This window comes from Aphidius gifuensis, linkage group LG4, assembly GCF_014905175.1.
Source record: "Aphidius gifuensis isolate YNYX2018 linkage group LG4, ASM1490517v1, whole genome shotgun sequence".
Taxonomy (NCBI): domain Eukaryota; kingdom Metazoa; phylum Arthropoda; class Insecta; order Hymenoptera; family Braconidae; genus Aphidius; species Aphidius gifuensis.
In genome coordinates, this window is record NC_057791.1 from 2832032 (window position 1) to 2853784 (window position 21753).

The 21753-nt window shown below is 24.6% G+C and overlaps 3 protein-coding genes across 13 annotated transcripts; 1 reads left to right on the top strand and 2 right to left on the bottom strand.

Moving 5' to 3' along the window:
* Positions 1 to 5234: 5234 nt before the first annotated feature.
* Positions 5235 to 7192, bottom strand: LOC122854490. The gene is made up of 4 exons (XM_044155212.1): positions 6874 to 7192; positions 6609 to 6738; positions 6037 to 6527; positions 5235 to 5953 (listed from the first exon to the last, which is right to left on the bottom strand). The coding sequence occupies exons 1-4, from the start codon at positions 6982 to 6984 to the stop codon at positions 5318 to 5320; spliced, it is 1368 nt and encodes a 455-aa protein (XP_044011147.1). The 5' UTR covers positions 6985 to 7192; the 3' UTR covers positions 5235 to 5317.
* A 173-nt stretch (positions 7193 to 7365) lies between these two features.
* Positions 7366 to 8827, bottom strand: LOC122853711. Its single transcript, XM_044154127.1, has 3 exons — positions 8648 to 8827; positions 8093 to 8583; positions 7366 to 8007 (listed from the first exon to the last, which is right to left on the bottom strand). The coding sequence occupies exons 1-3, from the start codon at positions 8769 to 8771 to the stop codon at positions 7366 to 7368; spliced, it is 1257 nt and encodes a 418-aa protein (XP_044010062.1). The 5' UTR covers positions 8772 to 8827.
* Positions 8828 to 9004: 177 nt separating this feature from the next.
* Positions 9005 to 21575, top strand: LOC122854491 (intersectin-1). 11 transcript variants are annotated; one of them, XM_044155214.1, is made up of 21 exons: positions 9006 to 9603; positions 10114 to 10163; positions 10256 to 10558; positions 10641 to 10769; positions 11096 to 11182; positions 11351 to 11413; positions 11534 to 13971; positions 14045 to 14116; positions 14240 to 14332; positions 14682 to 14690; positions 14987 to 15127; positions 15193 to 15319; positions 15417 to 15581; positions 18434 to 18641; positions 18704 to 18776; positions 18839 to 19291; positions 19358 to 19495; positions 19584 to 19815; positions 20191 to 20265; positions 20730 to 20903; positions 20983 to 21575. In XM_044155214.1, the coding sequence occupies exons 2-21, from the start codon at positions 10142 to 10144 to the stop codon at positions 21129 to 21131; spliced, it is 5151 nt and encodes a 1716-aa protein (XP_044011149.1). In that variant the 5' UTR covers positions 9006 to 9603; positions 10114 to 10141; the 3' UTR covers positions 21132 to 21575. The 11 variants fall into 11 exon arrangements, with proteins under 11 accessions (XP_044011157.1, XP_044011149.1, XP_044011151.1 ...); XM_044155216.1 differs by having other exon boundaries at positions 9006 to 9163; XM_044155217.1 differs by having other exon boundaries at positions 9022 to 9130.
* Positions 21576 to 21753: the final 178 nt, after the last annotated feature.

Below are 21753 nucleotides of genomic sequence, written 5' to 3' on the forward strand. Positions count from 1 at the left end.
AGGTAGCAGAGGGAATATACGTACAACAACCTCCCATCCTCCTCCTTCTTCTTTTTATTTTTATTATTCCACCTTTTATATTTACCCCCCCGTTAGTTGATCACCAAGTTCATCAATGACTTTTTTTTTTTCTCCTTCTGATATACATTTATCTTGCACTTTTCGTGTTGTTTTCTATGTCTTGAAGAGTATGCACAACGTGGCGTCGTCGCCAGGTCGTCGGCATTCATAATTTTTATTATTTTTATTTTAATTATTATTTTGCCAATCCCATTTTCATCTTTCATGGATATGTATGCAGCATGTATCCATAACAAATCACACTGAAAATCAAGAGAAGGGAATTTTTCTTGCGCAAAAAAAAAGCAAAATTTTTTTTTTTTCTTTCAATAATCAAATATAATAACCGGTTATTTATTTAGTTATTTATTCATTTTTTTTTCCTTTGAATTATAATTTTTTATACGTCTATTGAAAAAATTTATTTATTGTAATGAAATAAAGAAAAATTACACAGCTAAAAATAATATACAGCAGTGCCAAATATAGGGTTTGACTGAAATCTCGTTTATCCCTTTTTTAGATTCAAAAAAAAAATAAGATGAATAATATTAAATGCCAGCAGCAGCAGCAAAATTACTTGAGTATAATTTTAAACGAAGGCTATTTTAGTATATACATTTATAATAATACATTGACCAAAGCTGGACTTTAAATATTTAAAAAAATAAAATAAATAAGAAAGGGATTTTAAAAAATGATAATTTGCATTTGACAGAAGAAATGCATGAAATTTATTTTTTAAAAAAAGTTTAAGGATTATACAGCTGTGAGAGAGATTGATGCGTTGACTAAAGTTGATTTTTTTTTTTCAAGATTAAATGAATGATAATGTTGGGGTTGAAAAAAATCAAGTTTTTTTAAATTTAAATAAAATAAATAATAAAAAAAAAAATTAGATATATAAATATATTAATATTAAAATTGAAAGGCATAAAAAAAGGGTGAATATATATAAAAATAAATTTAAAAAAAAATTTTTGTGTTCAAGTTGGCGCGACAGTAAAAAAATCTTGCCTTATTGCTATGTTAAAATAATATTTCTACCTTTGTTCAAGTATCAGCTCAATGTTACTATAAATTTTTAAAAACTATATAGACTGATGATAAAATAATAAAAAAACCATAGAATATAAATTAAAAGAGAAAATTCATTTGTAACTATATATAGAAAATATTTATATAAAAAAATTAATAAAAATTCCAATTGAAATTTTTTTTACAGTATTGAAGGTTGACAATAAAATACATGGTTATAAATAATTTTTTTTTATTTATTTATATTATTTATAATTTAAAAAAAAAAAAAAACAACATATATTTCTTGATTTTATTTTTTGCATTTCCTTTTTATTTTAAAATTATATTTTACAATGTTCACATGCGTATGTAGTGAATATATGTGAAAATAATATATAAGTGGTTTTTGAGAGAGTAGAGAAAAATAACCTTGATCCTACAGGATATACTTGCATTACTGTACTCGTCAAATATTATATACACTGACCATCATTTAAAAATTCAAGTAAATTATTATTTTAATTTATTTTTCTTTTTCTATTTTTTTTCCCCATCACTGTCATCATCATCATCATCATCATCATTTTTCTACATGAGTCATATATATTTTTACCATTATTATCATGATAGTTAATTATTTCTTATTTTATAATTTTTTTTTTTTTCAAAAATTATATCCATATCCAATAAAAATCAAGTAAAGTTGAGACAAGTTTTTGCTGGCGTCTCAATACAACTTTTGTACATTACTCTACTCTATCATCATGATTATGTTGGCTACTAGTATACATACTTTTTTTCTCAAAGAAACCATCTTATATATATTTTTTTTTCAATCACTATATACTTTAGCGTGTACAAAAATAATAAGTACAGAAAAATCTACTTTATAAATTTATTTTTAAAAATAAAGTTGTACTGTGTTTTTTTTTTTTTATTTTTGTTCTTATTTTTGATTCTAAAATTTATGTTAATTTATTTTATTTATAAAAAATATATTTATTGTATTTAAATATATTATTTTTACTCCAAATAATATTTTAATTATGTATATTCAAAAAAAAAAAAAAAATTACGCACATGGTCTGATTTGGTGGTGGGTCGGTGGGAGGTAAAGAGAGAGAAGGAAAATACACATTCGTTGATGAAACATACACCATTATTAAAAAAAGACAAGTTAACGGGTAGAGGAGAAAAAAAAAAAAAAAAAATTACGGCGAGACTTGGCTGATAGGAGGACAGGGGGTTGAGTGGGAGGAGAGAATCAAGAGGCTATTGAACGTTATAACATACCACCAGCCGGTTGTAATCAAATTTATATATATTTTTTTTATTTTGTAATTTTTTTTATATTCCATTTTCCATATAAAAATTAAAAATATATATTGCACAGTTTTATTTCCATAGCAAGTGTTTTTTTCTTTGAATTTTAATTCAATTTTAGAGTGACATTTAAATTAAAGATGTATTTAAATATAGACATTTAAATTCATTCCAAAAATAAATAAATATTTTATTCACATTTTTATCAATACACGTGGATGATATTATATATTTTATATTTTAAAAAATTTTCATACACACACACTCACACAGTAAATGACAATATTATGAACAAAAAAAAAACTTACCAAATTTATTTAAATTTAATTTTCAATTAACAATATAATTAATAAAAAAAAAAAGGGGTTGAGTTGAAGAATTTTATTGCTTTTTTTATTAAAAAGAATAAAATGGTAATTTTTTAAATTTACAAAAAAATTTTTTACACATTATTGAGTATGAATCACAATTACACATTTATTAAAAAATAAAGTTTATAAATTTATTTGTTAATTAAAATATTGTATGATAAAAAAACTGATAATTTAAAATGATACATGTGATTTTTGTTAAATAAAAAATTCAAGTAATGTTTTATACAAGACAGAAAATAACACACTGTAGAAAAAATAAAAACTGTAAAGAATGATGATGTTGGAGTTGACGCTTTAGGTTCTTGCATATAAAATCATCACATGCGCAGAATAGGCAAACGTAAAAAAAAAAATAATATAACATACGTGGATTTAAAAAAAGAATAAAAAAAAAAAAAAGGAAAGATTTTTTTTTAATTATCACCAATGAATTATAAAAAAGAAAGATAAAAAAATGATTAGCATATATTTTTAATTTATATAGGAAAATAATTCATCATGATGTGGCTTTTTTTCTTTTTTTTTTTGGGAGAGTACACTTGAGGATAAAAATAAAATTAACATGCAATTTTTTAATGCCTATTTAAGAGGCTTTTTTAATCTTTATATTTTTTTTTTTTTAAATATTGTTCACCTAGTTCTCATGGGAATAAATTAATACATAATTTTATATTGTTATATTTTAAAAATAATTTTGTTGTATATTTCTTTTTCTATTTTTATTCATAGTTATTTATTCTAATAGTTATGAGAATATAAATAGATTAAAAATATAATTATTTCGGTCTATTTGTATATATTTTTTTTAATTGGATAATTGAATTAACTAGTTTAATCTTGTGTTATTATTGTTGATGGTTTTTTAAAAACCAAGTGGCGGTATCAATTTATCAATTGACATAATCAAATTTAAAATATTTAATTAAATGGTAAAAGAATAATTTTTTATATTAAAAAATATATCATTATTATGATGATTAATTTATAATTTTTTAAATTCACAGATATATATTAAATTGCATATTACACTACATTTTTATTTTTTTATTTTTTTTTACAATCATGACTAATGTTTATGTATTTTTTTAAATATAATTTTTCTTACAGATTTTAAATTACGTAATTTAACATAAATCAGTCGTATTGGACCAATGACAAGTATTTTTTTTTTCATTGCTCAAAGTAGAGAGATAAAAAAAAAATCGCACATGAACTTATCGCATAGATTGATAAAAAAAATCGAGTTATTTTAATGATAAAAAAAAAAAATGATGTAGTTTATAATTTTTTACTTATAATTTCTATTTTTAGATAAATTATTTAGTTATTTTTTTTTCTAAAATATTAATAAACAATATTTTATGACAAATTATGAATATTGCAAAAAATAAGGAAAAAAAAAATAATTTGTTGATGTTTTAATGGAATTGAGTGTTTATAAATTAATGTAATATGTTAATTAATATTTTAATAAAACATTAAAGATACTACATAAACAACTAAGTCATTAAAACATATTAGCATTGACATATTCACGTGTATTTTTTTCATTTTTTTTAACAGCAAGTAATGTAAAAATTACCACAGTATTGTCCAAGGACATGTGGTTTTTCTTATTGAGAAAAAAAAATAAATAAATTTCAAATAATCATATGATTTAATTTATTTATCATTTATTTGTTTATTAAATTTTATAAAATTATTTTCATATAAATTATTCTTTTATTTATGATTTTTTTTTGTCATTGTTTAATTATCAATTTTACCTTGTTTTTAAAATAATTCTTTTAATATTTATAATTTTTAAATAAATAAAAAAATCATTGAAATATGTAAAAATAAATCTCAAAGTAAATATGTTTTTTTTTTTTTGCAATCATGACATATTTGTATGAAATTTCATCATCAATTACTTTTACGAAATATTTTCAAAAAATAAAATTCAGCATCTGGACCCTCAATTGTATCAATAAAACGTGCAAATATAATTAAAAATAAATTATTTGTTTTAAATTTAAAATCATGATTTATATTGTATATTAAAATTAGTCAAATAATTCAGATAATTTTTACACAAAACGTGGTAATTAAAAAAATCAGCATGAAGATATAAGAATGATAAGGAAAAATTACTTAAATTTATATGCACGAGATCGCACAAGATTTTTCTTCAAGATGTAATAAAATTTGTAGACCTATCCTGCAAATAATTAAAATATATGGATAAATGATATTAGAAAAAAATATAAATATACCAGTTTTTTTTTTTTTAAATAAAAACATTTATTTTTGCAGTGAACGTTTATAATAAATTAATTATTATACAGCTGATTGAAAATTAATTATTTATATAATAAAAATAAAAAAGAGAAAAAAAAATTATTTTTATTTTTTTTATACTAGAAAAATTAGTTGTAATTTGTAAATAATTTTTCTGGTATAAATAATCAACCGCTATCATTGATTAGGAAAATATAAAAATTATTTTTATTTTTGTCATATTGTAAAAATTAATAGTATATTATATATATAATTATTAATTACATATAAACGTTTTCCTTTTTTTCAGCGTAATTAATTGTCAAATAAGGCGATTCATATTCAATTCCACGTTCAAGTGTAACACATACTTTTAATTTTCTTTTACGATTTCTTGATATTTCAGCTGCTTTTTCGATAAATTTATGTGTTATACCTGTGCCCTCAACACAAAAATATTCCATCTCTGGTGAATTTTCAAGAACTTTGATGGCTGATTCATCAGTAATTTTATTGCTGCATGGTGTCGTTAAATGTGTCATATTTTTGAGCAATTTAATTGAAGAGTCAGTGGCGTTATTAAAGCCGAAAAAACCAAGGTGTTTTAAATTTTTTATCTTTGTACATGTAACGATACCAGTATCGGTTAGTCTTTTACATGACAGACGTAGTGTGTGTGCTCGTATCATATTATTAGCAATATTATATATACTATCATCGTTAATTCGATAACCAACAATATCTAATACCTCGATACGTTCATGGGCAAAATATTTACTATTTCTAGCTTTCTTGACAAAAGTGTCGTCATAAACGCCGTCTATTGTTTGAAAATTGTCAAGATAGTTGCATAAACTTATGGGACATTCTATACCAGCAAGTGCAAATCGTCTTAAGGCCTTTAATTGAAAAACCACCTGCAAAAGAAATAATTCATGAAAAAAACTTATGTAAAGAATTATTAAAAAAATGATATATAGTTTTAGTTATATATATATACACTAGTCATTTCTTCTGGAAAATGAGCGCTGCCAACTATGCCTCCACACCAATTTGACATATTGAGATCAGTCAATGTATCAGCAACGTTTAACAGTGAATTCATCAAAGCTGTAGGTACCGATGGCTCGAAACCATAAAGAGCACCATCAAATATAATTTTCAATACTTTTAGTTTAGAAAGATTTGAAAATGCATTATCTAATATTTCATGATAAATATCATCGATTCTGATTCGAAGTTTTACAAGATTTGGACAATATTCATTAATAACTGGTACTATTTTCCATTGAGGATAGACTGACAAGTCTAATTCTCTTAAATAACGACCACATTTAAAAAGCAGTGATTTTAAAAAATTGAATTGTTCATCGACTGTTGGATATTTTATCTTTAAAAAATTCGGATCCTCATCATATCGCCAATAAGTTAATTCAAGTTTTTTAACATGAAACCAAGAATCGTCAAGGGCTCTTTTCCATTTTTTGCATACTGAAAAAAATAAATTAATTGTCATTACTAAATAATAATTTTTTAAATTAAATAATTTATGCTGTATTAATATTATCATACCCAGTGCAATTTTTGGTCTTTCACATGTTGGTACATACGTAAATATTTCAGCCAGGCAATCATCATTAACTCGCTCAATTATCATTATATCTTTGGCGTATGAATCATCACCATCATGGTGAAAAAATATCTAAAAATTAACATTCAATTTACTTGACTGTTTGCAGATGTTTGCAACAAAAATGATGAAAAAAATCACATATACTAATGTGTGGGTGGGAAATTTGAGGGTAAATAATCGACAAGCAGTTTCTTTTTAACTAACCTTATTATTTTTTTTGCTAGAGGAACGTGTTGTAATTTGACTTGTAACGTCATATTTTTTTACTAAGCTTTTTTTCGACCCTGATGTACGTAATCGTTTCAGCGAAGTCATATTTGATAAAATTAAAATTTGGTATCCGCTATATGTATGTAACCAAGTTTTAGTTTAATATTTTTTTATCTCACTTTATTTATATACAATCAGTCGTCTTTTTAAGTTTTATTTGAAGAAAAAAACAATTATTGTAGCGCTATCATTTAAATAGTGGCAAGCTGGTAAATTACTGCAAGCGGCCAACCAAAAAAAAAAAAGCATATATTTTTTTTACACCCTTTTTAGATTATTTAAATGTTTAAAAAATAAATAAGCAACGATATATCATATAGTAAATGTTTATAGAAATTATTTTTATTTCCTTTATAGTAGAAAAATTAGTTGTAAATAATTTTTCTGGCATAAATAACAAATCAACCTCGTACATAATATACAAGATTATTGGTCAGTTATAATCATTTCTTTTTCAGCGTAATCAATTGTAAAATAAGGCGATTCATATTCAATTCCACGTTCAAGTGTAACACATACTTCTAATTTTCTTTTACGAGTTCTTGATATTTCAGCTGCTTTTTCGATAAATTTATGAGTTATACTTGTGTTCTCAACACAAAAATATTCCATCTCTGGTGAATTTTCAAGAACTTTGATAGCTGATTCATCAGTAATTTTATTGCTGCATGGTGTCGTTAAATGTGTCATATTTTTGAGCAATTTAATTGAAGAGTCAGTGGCGTTATTAAAGCCGAAAAAACCAAGGTGTTTTAAATTTTTTATCTTTGTACATGTAACGATACCAGTATCGGTTAGTCTTTTACATGACATACGTAGTGTGTGTACTCGTTTCATATTATTAGCAATATTATATATACTATCATCGTTAATTGGATAACCAACAATATCTAATACCTCCATATTTTCATGGGCAAATTTATAAATACTATTTCTAGCTTTCTTGACAAAAATGTCGTCATAAACGCCGTCTATTGTTTGAAAATTGTCAAGATAGTTGCATAAACTTATGGGACATTCTATACCAGCAAGTGCAAATCGTCTTAAGGCCTTTAGTTGAAAAACCACCTGCAAAAGAAATAATTCATGTAAAAAACTTATGTAAAGAATTATTTAAAAAATGATATATAGTTTTAGTTATATATATATATACACTAGTCATTTCTTCTGGAAAATGAGCTTTGCCAAGTATGCCTCCACACCAATTTGACATATTGAGATCAGTCAATGTATCAGCAACGTTTATCAATGAATTAATCAAAGCTGTAGGTACCGATGGCTGGAAACCATAAAGAGCCTTATCAAATATAATTTTCAATACTTTTAGTTTAGAAAGATTTGAAAATGCATTATCTATTTTTTCATGATAAATATCATCGATTCTGATTCGAAGTTTTACAAGATTTGGACAATATTCATTAACAACTGGTACTATTTTCCATTGAGGATAGACTGACAAGTCTAATTCTCTTAAATAACGACCACATTTATAAAGCAGTGATTTTAAAAAATTGAATTGTCCATCGACTGTTGGATATTTTATCTTTAAAAAATTCGGATCCTCATCATATCGCCAATAAGTTAATTCAAGTTTTTTAACATGAAACCAAGAATTGTCAAGGGCTCTTTTCCATTTTTTGCATACTGAAAAAAATAAATTAATTGTCATTACTAAATAATAATTTTTGTTGTATTAATATTATCATACCCAGTGCAATTTTTGGTCTTTCACATGTTGGCACATACGTGAATATTTCAGCCAGGCAATCATCATTAATTCGCTCAACTACCATTATATCTTTGTCGTATGAATCATTATCGTTTATCATCATTGTGAAAAAATATATAAAAAGAATATAATCAATATTAATATTCAATAATTCGACTACTATTTGTGCTTTTAATTAATAAAATGACTGCAGCGCTGTCATTTAAATAACGGCAAGCCGGTAAAATACTCCAAGCGGCGAACCAATGAAAAAATAGCATGTCATTGTTAACTGTGATTGGTTGTTCATTACCGGGTATCGATTCTTACCGGAGAAAGCCGAAAATTGTCGGTGAAAATACGAGAAAAAAAAAATAAATATTTCGATCCGTCAGTGAATCACACACAATCAAATGCAATTAAATAATTTTCATAAGTATTTATGTACGTGTGATTAATTTGTGCGTACGTGTGTTAATCAAGGTGAATTCAAGAGGGGCTCTATAAAATTGTATGGTCGGTCAAAATTAAATAAAAAATAATTATCAAAAAAAAAAAAAAGTTAGAAAAAAGAAAGAGAGAGAGAGAGAGAATGAAGTTGAATAGTTTTTATTATTGACATAAGTGTTGGTGAAAAATAATTTATTTTCTAAATAATAATTTAGAAAATTTATTAGTTTCATTGTACAAATAATAGTGCAAGTAGTTTTTATCTATGTAAAAGTTCCAACGAAGACACCTTGACTCATCTACATTCTAATATTTGGAATTATTTTTTTTACTTTTGTTATCACAAAAAAATAAATATTATCTTTTGTTAATTATCAATTGGCAGTCAACAAAAATAGAAATTAAAAAAAAAAAAAAAAAAAGAAAGTTTATTAAATAATGTCACTTTCTGTCTATTGTTTATGAAAAAAACAAATAAAAAAATATCTTGAAAAAATTGTAAAAAGGTTTGTCTCAATAATTGTTGATTGATTTTTTTTTTTTTTTTTTAATTAAAAAATATGTTTATTTTGGGTGATTAATTAATTATCTTGACAATATATTTAAATATATATTTTATGAATGAATAACTTGTGAAATTTTTTTTTTTTTTTTCTGTCATCAAAAAAATACTCTCTGGCCCAAGACTTCATTCATTGATCGAGTTAAGAATTTTTTTTTTTTTTTTTATTTACTTATTGAAGAGAATCAGACCATAATATGATCGACATACAAGTTGACCCACGTTAGATAACGCCCCTTTTTTTTATCAACCATGTTAAAAATTAATAATCATATATATATTTTTTATGCTTGACATATATTTGATTGATCCATGATGAAAGTTGTATTAGTTATGAGGTTAGAATGCTAATAGTTTGACGTTTTAGTTTGACATTTAAGTGATAAATATAAACTTGAAAATAACACTGTTAAAAAATGAATCTTTAGTTTATCTGTAATTTTTCCTTTGCTAGGTGAAATTTAAGTGAAAAATAAAATACAATGGCACTTCCACAGAATCCAGGTAAATAAATAGAAAAAAAATTTAATATTTATCATTGATTTTAATGAATAAAAATATATTAAAAATAATGAAAATATTTTAAAATTTATTAGGGATGGATCCCTGGATAATTCAGCCACGTGAAAAACAAAGATTTATTGAACAATTTGAATCACTGGGACCAGTTAATGGAGTAGTAAGTGGTGAACAAGCAAAACCATTTTTGCTTCTATCAAAATTACCACCACTAGATTTAGGTCTTATTTGGGCTTTATCAGATACTGATTCTGATGGTAAATTAAATGTCAATGAATTTAGTATTGCTTGTAAATTAATATCATTGAGATTAAAAAATATACCTATACCAAATGCACTACCACCGACATTGATACAAAGTTTAAGAACACCAATACCAGGTTAATACTTTTTTTCTATTGTGATATTATTAAAATATAATTTTGTAAATTTATTAATTTGATTTGTTTAATATTAATGCAGGAATTCAAAATGTTGTTAATGGAGGTGTTACAATGCCAGTACAGGCTCAACCATTAATGTCGTCAGGTGTTCCAATTGCTGGTATTGCTCAACCAGCAAGACCAGTTCCACCAATGGCAATGCCACTAGGTAAATTAACTATTTATTTATTTGTAAAATATACTTTGCTTTATCTTAGAATAATATTTAGATGCACTTATAAATCATTTGACTTTGACAATATTAAATTTTTTTCATAATAAAATTAGGCACATTATTAACTCATTAATCAATTATCTTTCTTTTTAAATTTTTCTATTCTTCTTTATTTATAATTGGGTTATTTTATGGGATATTTTACATGATATGAAAATTAATGTGCTCATTATTTACTTGTAAATAATTTAACATGATTTAAAATAAACTTAACAATCATTTACAAATTATCATCTTGAATGCAAACAAATATATAACAGCATCACGACAATATAACCAGAGTATGGGTACTAGTGGTACACTTCCATCATCAAAGCCACCCGCTCGGCCTGCACCACCCTCCATTGGTATGTTGATCCAAATCATAATATACTCATCCAACATATTAATAATCCTTTTCTGCTTTTACATTATCTAATGATAGTTAGTAATCATAATAATTATTAATTAAACAACTTAAATCTTGAAAAATTATATCTCTATTTTATTTCACATTTCTTTTTCATTATAAAAAGGAGTTGTCACTAATATCAGTGGAGCACCACCACCACAAAGACCTGCACCACCTATTAGCATTGGTATGTTTTTTTTTGTGGTGTTTTTTCTTTTGCTTTTTCATTGACAAATTTCATAACTTTTATGTGATAAAAATATAATTTTTAATAATATATGTATATGATAAAAAAAAAATTATTTAGGTTCTGGATTTAATGCAACGACAGGTGTTGCATTACCACCACCAAAACCAGCACCACCATCATTTCCAAATAGTCCAGTTGGAACAACAGGAATAATACCACCAATTGGAGGAGTTGGATTACCTGGAATGACAATGCCACAAGTTGCACCAGTTGCACCATTAAATACAAATCCAAGTCCAATTGCAGCATTTGGTATGGGACAAGGTGTTGGTGTAATACCATCAAATGGAATAATTTCAGTATCACCATTAGTAACACCACCAAATAATATAACTGGTATTATTAATAATAATAATCATACACCAGTATCAACAAGTACACCATTAAGTACAACAGCACGTCCACCAAGTATTGATAGAGTTGGTTCAATTGATTCACAACATAGTCAACATTCAGTTGGTTCAAATGGTTCAACATCAGCAGCATCAGCAACACTTGAATGGTCTGTACCACATCAAACAAAATTACGTTATACACAAATATTTAATACACATGATAAATCAAGATCTGGATTTTTAACTGGTTTACAAGCTAGAAATATATTGGTAGAAACAAAATTACAACATGCTGATTTAGCACAAATATGGAGATTATCAGATATGGATTCAGATGGTAAACTTGGATGTGATGAATTTGTACTTGCAATGCATTTATGTGAAATTGTTAAATCTGGTGAAAAATTACCAACTGTATTACCAATTGATTTAATACCACCAGCATTTCGTCGTCAACGACAAAGTAGTGTATCATCACAAGGTTTACCAGATAATATTGATGCATTAGCTGGTATGCCACAATCATCATTTGAAGATAAAAGAAAAGAAAATTATGAAAAAGGACAAGCTGAACTTGATAGAAGACGTAAAACATTATTTGAACAACAAAAAAAAGAACAAGATGAACGTGAAAGAAAAGAACGTGAAGAAGCTGAAAAACAAGAAAAAATACGTATTGAACAAGAAAGACGTAGACAAGCTGAAATTGAAAAACAAATGCAAAGACAACGTGAAATTGAACAAGAAAAAGAAGAACAACGTAAACGTGCACAAGAACAAAGAGAAGCAGCAAGAAAAGAATCAGAAAGACAAAGACAATTAGAATGGGAAACACAAAAATCACAAGAATTACAAGCACAAAGACAAAAAGAACAAGATATATTATTAAAATTAAAAGCTAAAAATCAAGGTTTAACAATTGAACTTGGTACATTAAATGATAAAGTTAAAGAATTATCACAAAAAATATGTGATACACGTGTTGGTGTATCTGGTGTTAAAACAACAATTGATGGTATGAGATCAACACGTGATTCACAATTACAAGAAATGTCAGCATTAAAAAATAAATTACGTGAACATAATCAACGTTTATTATCATTGAGTCAAGAAAAAGCAAGAATTGAAGCTAAAAATAAAATTAATTCATCAACACAAGATAATGCTGGACAAGAAGCTGTTAGAATGGCATTTGCAAATAAACAAATAACTTTAAAACAATTAAAAGATAAAATTCATGAATTAGAAAAAGAAATTAATGATAAAAAAAATGATATTGAAAATAATAATATACAATTAAATGAATTTAAAATTAAAATGAAAAATTTAACAAGTGATTGTAAAACATTATTTTCAACATTTGATAATAAAAAAATACAAATATTAGAATTAAAAAAAGTTATTGATAGTGGTAATGTTAATGATATTGATTATACAAATACAGCATGGGCTGATAATGCATGGTCATCAAGTGATCAAGTATCAATTGATCAAACTAATAGTACTGCATGGACAAATGAATCAACAGAACAATCAGCAACAACAACAACAACAACAACAACAGCAACTTCTGATACACAACAACAAGAAGGTGTTATTAAATATCGTGCATTGTATGAATTTGTAGCAAGAAATGATGAAGAAATATCATTTCAACCTGGTGATATTATACTTGTTCCACCAGTACAAAATAAAGAACCTGGTTGGATGGCAGGAGAAATACGTGGACATACAGGCTGGTTTCCTGAGGCTTATGTAAAACGTATTGAATCAGATAATGCTGATGATGATAATTCAAAGGTATTTGTTCAACAAGATAGTGTTGAAAAAAGACCACTTGAAGAAATTGTTGAAGTACCAGAAAATGTTTCTGATGCTGGATCATTGGGTGGTGAAGGAGGTGCTGCGGTTGGATCTGTTGATACTACAACAACTAATACACAACCAGCAATTGAAACAACAACTAATAATGATAATGCTGATTATTATATTGCATTGTATCAATATTCATCAACTGAACCAGATGATCTTAGTTTTACTGATGGTGATATTATTAATGTTACTAAAAAAGATGGTGAATGGTGGACTGGTATTATTGGTGAACGTAGTGGATTTTTTCCATCAAATTATGTAGAAAAATATCAACAAATTGTTAATCAGGTAATTTTTATTTTGAATAGGGTTTTTATTTTTTATTTTTATGGTTTTTAATGTTTTTTTATATTATTTTTAGGCTGTTGTTAATCCAGTTGCTACTGATGTTGTCAAAAATTCAACTGTCGCTGCATCAGTTCAAGAAAAAATTGTAAGTATTATTATTTATATTTTTTAAAAATATTATTGACTAATTAATTTCTAATAAAAATTAAATAAATGTTTAATAATAATACTAATAATTGTGCTTTAAAATATTTGTAATTAATAAAAGACGGAAAAAACAGCTGAACAAATTGAAGATGAACGACAAGCAGCAGAAGATCGTGCTGAATTGCCTGATTTTACAGCAATGTCATCACAACAGGTAAATTTATTAATATAATAATATATTATTTTGTTTTTTAATATAATTTTACTAACAATTTTAATATAATATTATTGTTGATAAATATATTTTTATATATATATAAATTTATTAAGTATATTATCAATAAGTCGCCACATTTAATTATTAAATATAAAAAATATTTATATAATTAAAAATTTCTCTATTAATAAATAATTAACATGTGGCGACTAATCGATTTTTTTGGACATTGCGTTCCAATCAATTTTGGATGCTGCTTTGATGGATTTTTTTAAAAAAAATTTAAAACATAATAAAACAAAATGATAATCATCATTCAACGTCTACGTTTATTCCTGGCTTCCAGTACTACAAGGTATATTTTATAAATTCGACGAACTTTTCAGTAAAAAAAATACAAGGCTTTTGTAAACATCAACCATTATCACTTCTACGATATTCACCATGAAAAAAAAAAATATTATTATCACTCTGATCGTCTTTAACTTGTGTAGTTATTTATTTTTTAATTTAACTTTGTTTTTCATTCACTGTGTTGTTTTCTTTAATTTATGTTTTTTTGTTTTTCATTTAAAAAAATGTGTTGATTTGTTAGTTTAGTTGATAATAAATTTTATATTTTATAATTTTTAATAATTAATGTTAATTTAGGGACGTGGAAAAAAACCAGAAATTGTTCAAGTACAAGCACCATATCAAGCAACAAGTTCTGAACAATTAAGTCTTCAAAAAGGTCAACTTATTATGATTAGAAAAAAAACTGATTCTGGCTGGTGGGAGGGTGAATTACAGGTAATTAAATTGATTAACGAATATTTATGAATTATGTTTTTAATATTTTTTAAATATAATAATAGGCAAGAGGTAAAAAACGTCAAATTGGATGGTTCCCTGCATCATATGTTAAACAATTGACAAGTAGTAGTAATCGTTCAACTCCAGTTTCTCATCGTTATCAAGATTCACCAACAGATCCTAATGTTGGTAAGTAAAATAAAAAAGATAATTTAAATACAAGATAAATTAAATAAAAAAATATTTATTATTAATTTATTTTATATAATATTTTTTTAATTTAAAGAACGAGTGATGGCAATGTATCCACATCAAGCACAAAATCCAGATGAGCTGAGCTTTAACAAGGGTGATGTGATAACACTTCTTGATAAAATTGAAGAAAATTGGTGGAAAGGTGAACTGAATGGTGTTATTGGAATATTTCCCAAAGATTACGTCTCATTTATGTGTGAGTATTATTAATAAAAACATTTAATATAATAAATATTAAGTATTTAAAATTAAAAAAAAAAGTTCATGTCAAGGGGTGGACGGACGAGCGCTACCGAGGCGTGATAGTTATAATCAAATTAATTTTTCTTTTTATAATAAAACATATACACTTTTTTAAAAAAACCGTGATAATTTAATATAATTATATTTTAAATATAATTACCGAGGAAGAGTCTTTGCTTTTACCCCAAGGGAAAGTAAATATTTTTAATTAATTTTAATATAATATAAAAAGATTATAAAATATCGCTTACTTGTGCGCGCTTGTCTGCATCCTTTTGCCTGCTTGTCCGTCCATTATCCCCGGGTTAATTTAAAAATTTCATATATCTTTTTTTCGATATTATTTACAAATTTTAAAAATAAAAAGAAAATTAACAATAATTGTTGATATAGCTGTTGTCTCGTATATGCATAAAATAAATTTTATAAAAAAATTAAATTTCACAACTAATTGATGTTCTTTCGCATCTGCTTGACATGCAGCCTAAGGATATGCAGCGGAGGCACCGTAATTGCAAGGTTTACATATATTAAATGTCAACTTTACAAGTCAACACAAGTATTTTCCTTCATTTTGAGAGGGGGGAAAAAGCAACAACGAGCAAATAATAATTTAATATTTAATAATAATAATACAGAAATTAATATAAATAAAAACAAAGTAAAAATTACCAAGTTAATATATTTAAAAAAAAAAAAAAGTAATAAGAAAAAAGAGATAAACTTTTTGAATAAAGTTGGAGTAATATTCTCGCGGTTATGTGTGGATGTCCAAAAAAAAAAATAATAAGGAATACGAGTAAATGCCATATATTTATTATAGTACAGCTTTTTTAGTATCGAAATTTCATCTTTTTCCACTCATACTAAATGTCTATATAATTTTAAATCATTAATTTTGTCTAATAATAAATTAGATTATTTTTTTTTTTTTCGTGTTTTTTTAATGATCATGATTTTATTTGCTTTTTATAATTTTTATTTATTTTACTATTTATTATTTTGATTTTTATTTATTTATGAATCTCAAATGAAAATAGAAATTTGATTTTATTTCTTATTTTATTTTAATCACACAATCAATCAATTTGTGTTGTATTATTTTATTGATCTGAAAAAAAAAAAACGTTTTCTTATAGTGCTTCCTTTTTATTTTTATTTATTTATTTTTATTTTTTTTTTTAGTATCGGTTAATTGGGCCTAATCGTATATAATCAAATTGCGATGATATAGAAGCTCACTGTCATCTTGTTGAATCGCTGTTATTTAAATAGATAAAATTTAATAATTATTTGTTATTGTATAAGCTGAGAAACTAAAAATAATATTTAAAAAAAAATCATAAAAAAAAAAAAAAAAGACAAGAATGAACCCTTTATAAATGCACCTTGTTCTTTACAAAGTAAAACATAAAAAAAATATATATATAAAATTACACAAAGTATAATTAATTAATATATTCATAAAAATATAATTAAAAAAAAAAAAAAGTAATTTTTCGTTTTTATCGCACAAGTATTTCTTTTTAATTAGCAAAGGTTTTTAAATTATCGTTTTTTTTTTTTTCCTCAACTAATGAATATCGAGAATGAATTATTACCAAATATGAAATTAATTTGCCAATTGTTTATTTATTTTATTGGCTTTTTTATTTAATGTGTTTTTTTGTTTTCTTTTTGTTTGTGAAAAATCTCATCATTAGATATATATGTTATTATTATTGATTAATATATCTGGACATTTTGTGTGTGTCTAAAAAAAAATAATATAAACGCGTTAGTTATTATGTAGATAACGAGTGGATTTCCCGGGAGAATTTTCAATCGTTTTCGTGATGATAAAAAAAATGAAAAACAAAGCAAATAAAAAAAAACGTACTGCAATGCCTATTTATTATTGATTATAACTGATAGTATGAAATGAAAAATAAATAAATCATTATTAATAATTATACATTTAATGAATAATTAAAAAATAAATATTAAACTCGCGATACACTATTGTTTTCTCTTGTCTCGAAACAATATTAAAACAAAATACAAAAAAAAATCTATATATCTATATCTGTTTGTCATGTATCGTTGAAGTTAAAAATAAAATTATTCATTGTGGGCACTAATTAATTGTCTCACCTAATTAAAAAACAAAAAAAAATGGAGAAATTAATTTAAAAAAAAGAAAACACATGTAATTGTTAAAGTGTGAACAAATGTTAGTTATGGGTATGAAATTAAAAAAACATTTTTTCGCATTTAATTGACTTGTATACATTTGTCTATCGGATATATTATATTCGTTGATAAAATATCGGAGTAATAACTTTACACAGTAAAAAATAAAACACGTTTTCAAAAATATTACATATAATTTAACAAAAAATGAAAAGACAAATTACCCTTGCATATATTCAAAATAAAGTGTCTGTTTGTTGAAAAAAAAAAACCAAAAAAAAGCAAATCAATTGTTTATTAATTATTTATTCATGTTTGTTTAGCTGTATTTTTTTTTTCTTGTTATAAAAATAACTGGTGTTTTTTTAAGATGGTTTATTAATTATTAAAACTTCCCAAATAATATTTCTTGCAAAATGTATATGTAGATAATTATTAACTAAAAAAAAAAATGAATGCTCAAGTTCTCTTCCTCGGTGAAAAAAATTCATTGTAAAGTAATACATAAAAGGGTTTGAAAAAATAGCCAATTGGTAAGATTCACAACGGGGATCGACTGTTTTTTTAATTGGTAAGTGTTGATGGTCTTTTTGGAACATGTAGAATTTGTAAAAATATGATATTTTTGTGCAGTATCACCAATGGATCCAATTGAAAAAAAACGACAGGAATCAATTAAAGAACTGATTGCAACTGAGGAAGGATACATCAATGACATGAGACTTGTTCATGAAGTATTTGAAAAACCATTAATTCAAAGTATGGTATTAACTGTTGATGAAGTTGAAAAAATATTTGTCAATTGGAGAGATATTATTGCTTGTAATGACAATTTTTTGAGGTAAAAATCTATAATATTTTGTAATATATTTATTTATTTAATAATAATTTATTATTACTCAGGACTTTAAGAATACGACGTGACAATAGTGAAGATGGAATTGTAAGAATGATTGGTGATATACTTTGTGAAAATGTAAGTAATAAAATTGATGATATTAATTGATTGATAAATTTAAATTGAATATAATTTTTTAGATACCAAGAATGTCAGCATATGTACGTTTTTGTAGTTGTCAATTAACAGCTGCTGTTTATCTACAAAAATTAACTGAAACATCACCAGATTTTGTATCAATTGCACAAGCATGCCAACAAGATCCACGAACAAAAGGAATGCCATTGAGTTCATTTCTTATAAAACCAATGCAAAGAATAACAAAATATCCATTAATTATAAATAAAATACTTGAATATACACCAAACGATCATCCAGATAGACAATATTTACAAGAAGCATTTTCAAAAGCTGAAGAATTTTGTACACAAGTTAATGAAGGTGTAAGAGAAAAAGAAAATAGTGACAGATTAGAATGGCTACAAACTCATATTATTAGAAGTGATAATGCACTTGAAGAAAAACTTGTATTTAATTCTTTAACAAATTCAGCTGGTCCTAGAAAACTTTTACATCATGGAATTTTACAAAAAGTAATATATTTGTTTTATTTTAATTTTATTTATTTACTTATTTTAAATTAAATTATTTTTTTTTAGGTAAGAAGTGGTAAAATTTTAGTGACATTTTTAACAAATGATTTTTTACTTTTTGCTCAACCAACAAAAACATTACCAATTGGTCAACAATTTTCATTTGAAAGAAATGATAATTTTAAATTTAAACTCTACAGAAAAGTAATTAATATTTTTCATTAATTTTTTTCATTTTTTAATTTTGAAAAACTGTGATTATTCATGCTTTTTTTTTTTTTTTCATTTTTAGCCAATATTTTTAAATGAGCTTTCGATTGGTGCTGAACAAAATTCCAATATAATAAGTAATGAAAATAATGATAATTCAGCTAGAACATTATTACTTCGTGATTCAACAAAAAAACAAATAATATTATTTGCACCATCAGTTAATGAGCTTAATCTTTGGATTAAAAAACTCAATGAAGCACGAAAACAATTTGCCAAAAATGAAAAGAATCTATTGCAAAGACAACGGTCAAGTAAGCAAATATTTTATTTATTATTTTTATGTTATGTTTATTATTTTTTTTCAGTGTTTTGTCTTTGTTTTTTTGTTTATTACGGATGTTGTTTGTCACAAGTTCTAGTTAATTATCAAGTGTCATAATAAGTTGGCTGAAAAAAATTAATATTAGTTATTAATTTAGCAATATATTTTTACATCGAAAAAAATTAAAATAAACAGTTGAGTCTTGTGGTTCTAGTTATCGTTCAATAGTGTCTAGTTATTGATGACTAATATTAATTTTAGTTAGCTTATAAACTGTGTCACTTGATAAAAAACTTGAATGGAATACAAAAAAAAAATTAAACAAAAAAAAAAATAAACAATGATATTAAAATTGTCGTTCAAGGACAAGCTCAATTTGGTGCTTGTGGAAGAATTCTTGTTACTGTTCAACAAGGAAGCAATTTAAAAAATCCAGCTGGTAAGCTTTGCTTGTATCAAGAAAAATTTGTCGGGACGCAGTAATTATGTAATTAATGTGCTTTTCTAACTGTTTTTATTCTTATTTCACTATTAATTTTTATTAGATAATTATTTGGTGATGCATGTAGCATGGTATTATTAAATAAATTTTTTTATTTTAAAAATTGTAGTACGCAGAAAACCTCCAGAAGGAAGATTGTATCTTGTGGTCGTTGAGGCTGAAGATATTGTAATTATTAAATCAGATAAAAGTATGTAACTTTCTAAACTTTATTTTTTAAAAACTTCACTAATAAATTTTCATTACTATCATCTATTTTTTTCTATTGCACAAAAATTAATACACTGCATTATATTTGCTTGAAAAATAATTAATAACACACACACGTCTCGACATTTAAATATTGTTTTTTTTTTTAACTATATAGATAATTTTATTAATATAATTTTTATTTGATGTAGGAAAATGTAATGCATTTTGTAAAGTTTCAATGGGATCTCAGGAAGAAAGAACTCGTGTTGTTAGTGGTACTGATTGTCCAATGTGGGATACATCAATGCAATTTCAAATTAAAGATTTACAAGAAGATACTTTGTGTATAACTGTATTCAACAAAAGTTATTATACACCTGATGGTAAATTAACAAAATTATTTTTCCATAAAATTGCTATCAACACAATAAATATAATAATATTGTTTTTGTTTTTTTTAAGACTTTTTGGGACGTGCTGAAGTTAAAGTTGTTGATATTATGCGAGACTGTCGAGATTGTGTTGGTCCAATTCAAAAAAGAATATTACTTCGTGAAGTTGACAAAGGAGAAGTTATATTAAAATTAGATCTTCGACTATTTGGTAGCTAAATTTTACTAAACTAAAAGGATGAAGGAAATCAATTAAATTACACAATAAGCATGCTTTTTTTTTAATGGGTATTTATTGTCATTTAATGGCAAGTTAATATGATTTTTTTAAAAAAAAAAAACAACATAATTTAAACTATATAAGACTTGACATTACAACGAACAAAGATATAATAATATTCTAGTTATCTAGTCGTGATACGTATATACATCAACTGGTGGTATATATATGTACCAAGACATAATTTTTATTAGCTACATAAAAATATTATTTCAATATTTAATATATAATATATTGTTTCCATTTTTTTTTTTCTTTTTTTTTTCTTTTAAATATTCATACGTAAGCAAATAATACCAATGGAAATTTGCTCATAATACTTTTCAATCATTGAATAATTAAACAACTGATGAACAAAAAAAAAAAAAAAAATAGAACAAAAATAATGATAATAATTTAACGGTACTATCGCGTACGTACAAAAATTCTACATTCCATTTTAGGATTATTAATTAATATAATAAATATACATACAATTTTATTTATAGAGTGAAGTAGATGATGAGAATATAAATAATGAAATTATAATTAATTTAAAAAAAAAAAATTTAAAAAAAAAAA